General features: G+C 41.3%; 1 protein-coding gene across 1 annotated transcript; it reads left to right on the top strand.

Annotated features, from left to right (window-relative positions):
• Positions 1-2064: 2064 nt before the first annotated feature.
• On the top strand, positions 2065-11205 carry si:dkey-206d17.12 (uncharacterized protein LOC563108 homolog). The gene is made up of 6 exons (XM_041955513.1): positions 2065-2168; positions 3071-3553; positions 7371-7510; positions 8597-8831; positions 8953-9053; positions 9369-11205. Exons 2-6 carry the CDS (start codon positions 3186-3188, stop codon positions 10346-10348), a joined length of 1824 nt encoding a protein of 607 aa, XP_041811447.1. The 5' UTR covers positions 2065-2168; positions 3071-3185; the 3' UTR covers positions 10349-11205.

Raw genomic sequence — 11205 nt, 5'->3', positions numbered from 1 at the left:
TGGACATAGCAACACTAAAGACAACATAAAGATAAAAACAACCGTCTCTTTCAAAACAATGCATCAAATCACATATGTATACTTGCAGTCATTTAACGCTGAAACACAAAGAGGAAATTTAATTGACAAAATATGTTCTATCCAATCTTGTCATTCATGTGCAGCGATGTCATCACAGCTGAAGTACATGACCATGATGTCATCGTCTTTTTATTGCGACACTGAGTAAACTCTCTGTCACTTAATGTAACCGTCCCTTTGTTTCAGTGCGGCTCAAAGGACTCGAGATGCCTTTACATAAATTCAACCACCTCGCCAGTAATCTACATTAAAGTAGATTAAATGACACGAGTAAACCTCATCAAAACGAGTATACTAACGTCAGTGTTAGGGAAGGAAGAGTGGGGGCGAGGAATCAATTGGTTTTAAGGGTTAATCTCAGATTGCTGATTCCATTCTCAGAATCCTGAGGTTAATTCTAGTTATCTTAGATCTCAGTTTAGTCGGAACATTGAATACATAGAAAATACATAGAAACTTCATTGTCAGAATTGTGACTTAAATCTCAGACATGTCTCTTCCAGTAGGATCTTAGCTTTGCTCTGTTTTCTTCGGAATACTGACTTTAACCTCGGGACTCAAATTACTCTTCTTTTTGTCTCCCACTGTATGCAAGAATGTTAAATGGAGTGAGTGACTGAACACACCTGAAGCAAATATGTGTAAAAATCCAGACAAGACCAGTCAAATTTCTCTCTCTTTGTGACAGGAAGCATGCTCAACACTTCAACATGAGGCCTGTAATTTTAAAAAATGTGGCTTCTTCCCACTTTGGTGAAAGCTATAAATCAACTGAGGCTTGTGCAGTTGTCTTTAGATTTAAAAAATAAACAAATGAGAGTTTGGAAGCAATGCCCACAGCAGTGACCCCTAACCTGGAGACCCATCAAAACACCTTCAAAAACTTTGGGATCCATTAAAGGCATGTGGAAAATTAAAAGCTACACAAATAATGGTTTAATTTCTAACATTTTTATTTGATTATGTAAAAATACTTAAAATGAAACAATCAGAGAAGTGAACTCCTCACAATTTAAGTCCATACTAAAGTTTTACAACCTGTGAGGTGTCACAGGTAGACCTGGCCTCAGGCTCTGCTGCTGTAAAGCCGGAGAAAGCTGGTAACTGCCCTGCAGCTCCATCATGTGGTAATAAGTTTATTGTAATTTAATCAACTTAAAATGTTTCTATTAATACTGGTGGAAAATAGGCCAGGTTTTAACTTATTGTATTACACGTCTTATAGTATTTTTAATGAGTGGACAACAATTTCATAGAAGCTTTTGTCATCCCACTTTTACACAGTGGTAGGAAGTAATGAAGTACATGTACTCAAGCAATATACTTAAGTACAGTTTTGAGGTGCTTGTTCTGCATTAAGCATTTCCATTTTCTGCCCCTTTATATATCCTTTACATTTACACCCCAAAGCTTATTAGAGGCAAATGTTGCAATTTTTAGTCCACTACATTTATGTGATAATTTGAGCTACTTTTCAGATTCAGATTAATAATACAAAATCAACCAATGAATTATGAAGCATTATTATAGATGAAGATAAGATGTTATTGATCTCTGGGTGGAAATTCACAAGCTGCTCAGCAAGTCATTAAAACTGGCCTCACCTGTAAGAGTCATTAAAGAGTCATTAAAGAGTGCATCGATAATCACAATCAAACAATATACATCAGTCTGCATAACGAGTACTTTCACTCTGGCCCTTTGATGTTATACTGTTGTATTCTTACTTGAATTCAGGACTTTACTTGTAACAGAGTACTTCTACACTGCTGGTATTACTACTTTCACTCGAGTGAACAGAGGTGTGAGAGTTCCGCCTGTTTTCACATGTATTTATTCTCTTAATGCTGCTCATTGATTCGTGCGTAATTGATCTCGGCGGATCGGATGAGTCACAGCTCTTACTGGAGCATGTGACTCGCCCAAACCTCCACGTTGGTCGCCTGCTGGTTGTTTGACGATGTCGAGAAAAAGAAAAAACCCAACTTCCTTGAAGCGGATCGGCGCTCAGACAGAAGCTACTGGTCGCAGCGCTCAGACTCGCTGCGCCAAAAGACGCGTCCAGCGGCGTGTGAGAAGCTTTTAAGGTAAGTTTCTGTCTTTGTCTTGTTAAGTTGAGGCGGAAACAACAGGAGCGACTGTGAAAAGTCGGTTGTCGGGTTGTCTCTGTTGGATTCTGCTGCGTGATTAAAGTGGATCCACCACAAAACGAGAAGTTTCACTTTTTCATGTAGGCAGCCAGAGAAGGACATGAGAATCAGCACTGTGGTAGTTCATTTCCCCTCTCACTTCTTGTTTTTATCACATCAGATGGGATGGGGAGGAGAAGTTTACAGACAATAAGATAAACTCACCATGACTGAAACTATTTGTCGATTTATCAATTATCTGCACTCGTTTTGATAATGTCAGTCATTCAAAAGAAGGAAAGAAAAGCCAAATTGTCACTATTTTCAGCCTGTCAAATGTGAGGATTTGCTGTTCTGTTCTCTATTTTAATATTATATTATCATTGTGAAGAGAATATTTTTGGACAAAATAAGACATTTGAAGACATCCTGGGCTCTGGGACAGGACAGAAATCTGAACTAAATGAACACCTAAATATGTATTTTGGGTGTTTTCTTTCTACTCGTCTCAAAGATTATGTGTTAGAGAAGGCAAATAGCCATGAATCTCAAAATTGACTAATGCACAAAAAAACATGGTCTCACCTGTAGTGTTTCCCCAAAATTGATTCATAACTTTGTTTATAAAATGTCAAAAAACAGTAATTATTATCTGGCATAGCCCCAGAAGATGTTTAAATTCTTTGTTTTATCTGACCAACAGCCCAAAACCTAAATATGTTCAGTTTGCTGTAATGTATGACAATGAAAAGCAGCACATTCTCACATTTGAGAAGCTGAAAAATGTGGTGTTTTGTTGATTAAGGCTGTTTTTTATGGCTGCAGACTGATCACATTAACATTTGTTTCTTTCCAAACAGGTGGAACATGATCGGGAGACACTGAGTGAGAAGACATGAATGCTGGAGTTACTTTCTTCCCTGACACATCTGCATAGATCTTCCCTTCACCTCTCCAGACTCGTCCTGTGACAGCATGCATCCCAGCGAACCCGACCCTCCCCCGGACCCCCAGCACCTGGAGGCCCAGTTGGACTTCTTCCATAAGCTCGGGTACTCCACAGCTCAGGTTCAGGCCGTTCAGCTGCAGTTCGGCCACAACATGGACACAGATAAAGTTCTGGGGGAGCTGGTTAGGATCGGGGCAAGTCGGGAGGTCCGTCGGGAGGCCAAGCAGGTGACCACGATGTCGGTGCTGGTGCCCAGAGGGGATGCCGTCCAGGCTGTGGGCCCCACCCTGCTGCTGCCTTTTCCTGTATCATCTCCTCAGAGCAGAGAGGAGAGTGGTGAGGATGAAGACGCTCTCAGACCCATTGTTATCGATGGGAGCAACGTGGCCATGAGGTGAGAAACTCCACAGAATAAAAACTACAGCCAAAGTGATTGATCAGTCGATTGGCAGCAAGTTAACCAGCAGCTACTTTGTTAATCAATTAAACTCGTTTTTTAATGCCCCAAATTCACGTAGATTCTCGACTCTGAGGATCTGCTGCTGTTTATGTCACTTAGAGCTGCAACGATTAGCTGATTAATCAGTTAGTCGGAAAATTAATAAGCAGCTATTTTGAACTATTTTTTAAACAAAAATGCCAAAGATTTGCTGGTTTCAACTTCTCAAATGTAAAAATATGTTGCTTTTCTTTGTCATACATGATAGTAAACTGAACGTCTCTTGGTAAGACAAAATTGAGATGCTACAGGGTTGCAGTATTTTCATGGTACGGTACTTTACGGTACAGTACGGTTATTACTAGTTACAATGACCTATAAAAACAGAAGGGTTTTTTTGCTGGAATAGATGCTTTATTCTAATTTCACAAAATATGTCCTGGAATATTTTTAATATTGCACTAAAACAGAGGAATTCAGTCCCATAAAGAGCAAATGTACAATATACTATGGTATATCACTGCAGTTCTTCTGTGGTATTTTTCACAATCTTCTAACGTTTTTCCAAGCAACTGATCACTGAATTAAGAAAATAATCAGCATATTAATTACTGATGATGTAAATGTTGTTAGCTCTTGCCGTTATAAGAACCTGCTTCCTGCTAAAATTTTCTTTCACACCTGTTTCTTGCTTGAGGGTCGCATAGCCTTACGTCACTTTGTTTGGTTAAGTAACGCTCTTAATGTTTTTGTTTTATTTAGTCACATCTTAACTTGTTATGATAATCTGTCCCACAGTAGCTAGCCGCTATATATTTCACCTTTAATGTGGTTTTGTGGTCAAAATGAGAGCAGATTCTTACATGTGTCCAGCGAGTAGTCAAACTACTCACCAGTGAAAGCAACACCATAACAAACCTCAGGTCACCCGATGATTCACTCTTAGTTTGTTTTAAGCTTAACGCCGTCGTCTCTGAAGCAATAGTAGATGTGTCTACGACCAGGGGAGCTTCAGCTTCACTTACTCAGATCTACGTGATAGTTTGTATTTTTGTTATAAATGATGCATATAAAGGTGATAAAGGTTTTATAAAGATAGTGATCTGCAGCTTTCTGTGATCTTTCAGACGGGACCAACACATTTTTAAACAGTGACAGCTGCACTGTCTCGTTAGCATTGTAGCACAATTAGTCATGAATCACTTCTGGCATCTAATGTGTTAATTTAACTGAATCAAAGCAGGATTTGAATGAACAAATGTGTAATTAAGTTGTACGTTATTAGTGATAGCTACTACTGCAGCAGTTACTACTAACAATAAAAGCAAGATTAGCGGCTCTGTGAGGCTACACGGACACAACTGTGCTTTGAGCTAAACGCTAACGTCAGCATGCTAACATGCTCACGATGACAATGCTAAATGCTAAAGCAGGTAAAGTGTTTACCATGCCCGTTTTCTTTGTTAAGTGTGTAAGCATGCTAACATTTGCTAATCAGAAGTCATCAAAAGCACAGGTGAGGCTAATGTGATTGTCATGAGCTTTGCTAGTATTTGGTCTTAAAACAAACAACTTTTGACGCTAGAGAAAAAGTCAGGTGATGACCAAAGAGATCACAATTCATCCTGAGGGAAACTTAAATGTCTGTGCCAATTTTCAACCAAAAGTTTTTGAGACATTTCACCTAAACCCACAAATGTCAACCTCACAGGGCTGCCAGAGGAGGGTACAGTCAGTCAGGGCTATTATTAGCCGCTTGCACAGCTAATTACAACAAACAGATTTCAAACCTTTCAGAGACAAACCGAGCTTATTAGAAATTACAGTACGTGCTGTTTGTCCTCTGTATTTGCATTGAGCACTGAGGGATTGTTCACGTTTTACTCAGAGGACTAACGCACCAGTTTTGCAATTTCTGCTTCAGTTAGCCGTCGTCTTCTGTGTGATTGTCAGAAAAGAGCAGCAAGTCCAACATGGCCTCTCCAGTCTCATAAACTCTGAGACTCTCCCTCAGAGTCAGAGGCCGTCACAGAGCTAAAAGACAAGCAGACTCATCTTTATAGCAACATTAGACTGATATGTTGTCATTAATGCAGAGAACTCTGCCTCTGGGTATGCAACCTTTTCCCTTATTCACCTTCTCATACCGACACATGCACACACAGTTTGCAAACAGACGGCAAAAAATACAGTGTATAAACTCTCTCTGTGTGTCTGTGTGTGTGTGTGTGTGTGTGTGTGTGTGTGCAGAGTGTACACACCCCTTTCCTTTCCCAGCCAGGCACACCCGTTCAGGCTCGTTGCAGACAGGCAGCTCGAGTATGCAAATCAGAGATACATATATGAGTGCCGTCTTGTTTCCTCGCAGACAAGCACTTCTTATAGAGAAAGGCCTCATTTTGACAGAAACAGGCCTGACGGCATTTTACACCTCGGCTCTTCCATAAGCGACCTCCTTCCACTGTTCTGCTGTTTGTCTTGGCGTTAAACCTGACTCATCCAAAAAGCTCCCGAGGGCACCGAACACTAATAACATTGTGTCTCTTATTTTTATAGTAGAGCTCTGCTAAAGTAAATAAGCAGACTGTCATTTTCTTCAGATTTGTGACTGTTCCTCCGGTTAGATGCTCTGATATCAGTGTTATCAGTGATATCAGCTGCTGACAGATTTGATGTTAGTTGTTGAAACTGTTGCCAAGCTGAACAATCAGCTTTGTTTTTGTCAGTACTTTGTGGGTTACTGCACTGTTTCCAGCCTGAGTGTCTGGACATGATGAACCTGAAGAAAAAATAATAATAATAACAAGATAAAAAATATTTTTGTTTCCCAAATTATTATTATTATTATTTAAATGTTTTGCTAATTGTTTTTATTGTAAAATGCTGGATTATTGGACCTCTTCGGGTGTGAACTATCTGAGAGGGGAACATCACTCTTTAACTTGCTCACAGCTCATAGACATATGCAACCTAGTTCGACATTTCGGGAAATACTCATATCCACTGTCTTCTGAGAAAGAGGTCAGTGCTCCCAGCCAGGAAAGTGTTCGACATATAACTCCCTGTAAATCTAGAACTTCCCGTTTTTATGCTTCAGTTTTTGAGCAGATTAAACAAACAAGATATAGCTTATTAATAAGTGAGTTTTCAGGTGCTGGAAGGCTGATTTTGTTTTATCTGAACTGAGCCAGGCTAGCTGTTTCCCTTTGTTTCCATGTTGTTTTCCATTGTTTGCCTTTATGCTAAGCTAAGCTAACCTTCCCCTGGCTCCATCTTGATATGTCATTTTTAAATATGAGAGTGTTATCAATCCTCTCTAACTCCACAATAAAGCAAATATGTGCGTTTCCTTAAATGTCAGACTGCCCCAGTCAGAAACCAGTGCATGACTGGATAAACAAACTGAAACACATTCAACCTATTTCAGAGAGACTAAACATTATTTTTTTCTGATTTAAAATGTTGCTTTGCTGCGATTTCTTCTACTTGACATTATTAGAAAATAATTGTGAGATTAACAAATAATGAAAGTAGTTGGCTAAATCATCAAGGTGTCTTCTATTCTATTTCTCTGTTGTGATCCCTTCAATTTACATAACAAATATTTTGATAGGCTGTATTGATAAGAGTTATGTTAACACCTCTGTCATTGTTCTCAGCTTGCTCAGCGAAGCATTCATCCACACTTGGATTGGACACTTGTTTATTTCTAAGAGGGTGAAAGTTTTCTGGTTTCTCACTCTTGTTTCCTGGTTTCCATTCATTCATTCAGCCATGGGAACAAGGAAGTCTTCTCTTGTCTGGGAATCCAGTTGACAGTGAACTTCTTCCTGGACAGAGGCCACACTGAAATCACAGTGTTTGTTCCCTCATGGAGGAAGGAGCAGCCCAGGCCAGATGTTCCCATCACGGGTAAGAAGATGGGGCTTTAACGTTTTCTTTCTTTACCTGGCACTGGTGATCACACACTGCCCTCATTGTTAATTGTGACCAAGGTGTGGTGGGATCACTGTGAGGTTTTATTATACTCATTATTGTTATCAGGAAGCAAGTTGTGCGTCTTTTATGTCGTGTTGGAAATTAGAATGGAAATGATTGGTCGTCTAGTTTAATAAGAGAAAACTGAACAGGTTACAGCCTCTCAAGCTTTCTGCTTTTCTGTTTTCTATCACTGGTCGAATAAAACAAGAAATTACAAGATTCTTGGAGAAATGAAATAATTGCTAGTTGTAGCCGTTTGAGATGGTCTTTGGCTTGCATAGACTTGAAAGCCAGAGCTGAGGTTAAAAGGAGCAGGATGCGATTGGCTCTGATGAAACTGCAGATTGTGAGAGTGAGCTGTATTTCACAAGATGGGAAAACCCCCCAAGTACTTTTGTTTTTTCGAATGCCAAGTAAATGAGCTTTATCTGCAATCAATGTGGCTTTAAGTCAAAAGATGCACAGTGAACGCAGGGTTTTTCCGATGGTTTGTGATGCCAGAAGATAACAATTTTGAAGTGTTGACGTCAGCGATTCTAACATCCTTTGATGACCTACATTTGGAAGCGGCTACTGACACCATACTGCTTGTTTGCTCTATGTAGATGAACAGATTGCTCATGCTGATATGCACTTTTATTTTTTGTACAGGATGTACTTTTAGGGCCCTTAGTTAATATTCAACCAGGTTAAATCTGTCTGACTCAAATCAAATGCAACAGTGGCTTCCTGAAGAATGAATAATTATGGTTGTGTATGAAGTTTAACGTGCCTTTATTTTAGTACAGTTCACTTTAAGTGGCTATAATCCATATTCTTATGACAACAACGTCTCATGTGGAGAGCTGCTGTGGTGCGTTTTCAGCTCATTGTTTAGCTGTCTGGCCCACAACCTGTACTGTTTTAATTCACCCTCACCTCTTTCATAATACTGGTTTTTGGTCACAGTATGCAGTTTATTAATAGGTGATGATTGATCTATAATTGCCTAACAATGACTTTATGTTCGGTTGACAGATCAGCACATTCTGAGAGACCTGGAGAGGAGGAAGATCTTGGTGTTCACGCCGTCGCGACGAGTCGCAGGCAAACGGGTGGTCTGCAACGACGACTGTTTCATTGTCAAGCTGGCCTACGAGTCTGACGGCATCATCGTGTCCAACGACACCTACCGAGACCTTCAGGGAGAGAAGCCGAAGTGGAAGCGCTTCATCGAGGAGAGGCTGCTCATGTACTCCTTTGCTAACGACAAGTGAGTTCTGCCTTCTTGTTATGGATTTTCCCTTGTGGCTTTCATCCTAAAACGTCACAGAGTCGATGAATGTGGCTGTAAAGTTATACTTTCAGACTATTTGAATTTCCCCCTCATGCAGGTTTATGCCTCCTGATGATCCTCTGGGTCGCCATGGACCGACCCTGGAGAACTTCCTGCGGAGGTTTCCGAAGACTCAGAAAAAGCAGCCATGTCCTTATGGTGAGAGAACTGACGTTAGCAGCATGCTACTAGCCTCAGCTGGTAGCATGGCTGTCGTCTCTTGGTCTTGTTGAAACACAGCATAATTGTTAGCTTAATATCTAGTGAATGGGATGAATCATGCAAAACCATGGTCTTTTGGAGTTCTTTGAAACTAAACACAAAAACAATGTTGTTAGCATCATTGTGCCCATATTAGCAGGCTGATGTTAGCATTTTGCTCAGAGTGCTGCTGTGCTGGCCTCACAGAGCTGTCAGAGTGGCAGTAGACTCTAATCAGCACTGTTAAAATCTTCTGTTTTGTTCTTCTTTCAGGAAAGAAATGTACGTATGGAATCAAATGTAAATTCCACCATCCGGAGCGAGCCAAACAGTCCAATCGCTTGGTTGCAGATGAGCTTCGGGAGAACGCGAAGCACCCTTCCACTGCTCAGAAACAATCTTCAGTTCACTCCGGTCCTGTGCTTGGACAAAGCCTCTCGTTGGTGGAGGACATAGCAAACAAACTGACCGTGGGACATGAGAGTGGCTCCTTAAAGAAAGATCATAAACATGAACATGTAGCTCAGGTGAAGGCAGGTCACCGCTCCAGCAAGAGAGCCACATCTAGAAAGGAGAAGACCAGCCAGCCCTCGTCTTCTGACCACGGCTCAGTGCGGCGTAGTGGCTCTCAGGAGCAGCTGGACTCCGGTTTAGGCTCCATAGACAGTCAGCCAGTGGAGGCTCCTCGGAGTGATCACCAGTATGGGGTGACATATAGGAGCTCTCAGCATGCAAGACAGCAGTATTGCCCTCCTAGAAGTGCACCGTGCAGCTGCTGCTCACTTGGCCCTTCCTCTCAGGGGACCACACCAGCGGTCCAGCACCACAACCAGCATTACAGCCTCGGGCCTGTCAGCAGCCACAGCTCTGATACGACCCCCTACAGCTCGCCTCGTTACGCCAGCTATGGTACATACCCAGTCAGCATGCCTGCGTACAGTCAGCCGACAGATTTCCAACACAGCAGAGTCCACAGCCGCCAGCAGCAGCAGTACTGGTCCGATCTGTTCGGGGCTCATCCTCCAGCGGCCCGCAGCCTGCCGGGGGAGCGCTCGCAGTGGGAGCCTCCTCAGGGGGCACACCCAAGTCCCAGCAAGGGGGGTGAGAGAGAGGTTGTCAGGAAGAAGCTCCTCGCTATCTTCAGTGCCCACTTGGTGGACACAGCCATGGACATGTTTCCTCAGCTGATGGATCCACAGTTGCTGGTTGCTGAGATCCTCATGCTGCAGAGTCAGAACAGGTCCCTGAGATGAGATGAAGTCCAGGGCCCGTCTGAACCCTCGTCTTTCAGTGGAAAGACTGAAAAGGCTGCAGAAGCCAAGATAAACATGAGTTTATTTTGTATTGTGGTATCCACCTTGCTATAAACTGTAGTAGAATATATTTTGGAACTATGTTTTAAGTTGCCACAGTTAACTGGATAAAATAAGAGCCAGTATGCAGTTGATACAAATTGTATCTTTATTTAAAAATGTAAAAGGACAAAGTGGATTTTAATGCAGCGGTAATGCCCTCACGCTTTTAAGGTTTACCACTGTTCTGCCATCCAATCTGCTTTTATCATGCCTGTTGATGCTGTCATGGACGTGTTTAATTATATGTTCAGTGTGGCGTGGTTGAGAAGAACACAAAAATGTCTGTGTGTCATATTGGCACTGTGCACTGTGCTTTCACAGCCAACTATTGCAAAGGGTTGGGCAATTATTAACCAGTTTCAACCCTTCAATAAAGTTGTCACGATGAAACAAAAGAGTTGAAATATTGTGATTAGGCAATATTTAAGAGGTTCAAGTAATAATCTCAGAGAAAAGGAGATTTGAAACTGCTCCCAGTTTATTTAATGTGTTTTTGCCTTCGTTATTGTGATTCTTTGGACATATTGAGAAATAAGATGCTTTGAAATAGTTTTTTGGATGAAAACATGTCTGTCAGTAGAGCTTCAGGGGACAGTTCATAGTGTGTGTCAGTGTTTCATTTATAGTTCATTCATAGTTTTTACATGAGGGTGAATTTTCTGATGGTCGACTGAGAATGACAAACCTGGATTGTTTTCATTGTGATAGCAATGAATGTCATGGTTGTGATATAGAAATAAACGTTTGTAATTACA

This window comes from Chelmon rostratus, chromosome 16 (genome assembly GCF_017976325.1).
Source record: "Chelmon rostratus isolate fCheRos1 chromosome 16, fCheRos1.pri, whole genome shotgun sequence".
Taxonomy (NCBI): domain Eukaryota; kingdom Metazoa; phylum Chordata; class Actinopteri; order Chaetodontiformes; family Chaetodontidae; genus Chelmon; species Chelmon rostratus.
This window is presented reverse-complemented; position numbering and strand designations above follow the sequence as displayed.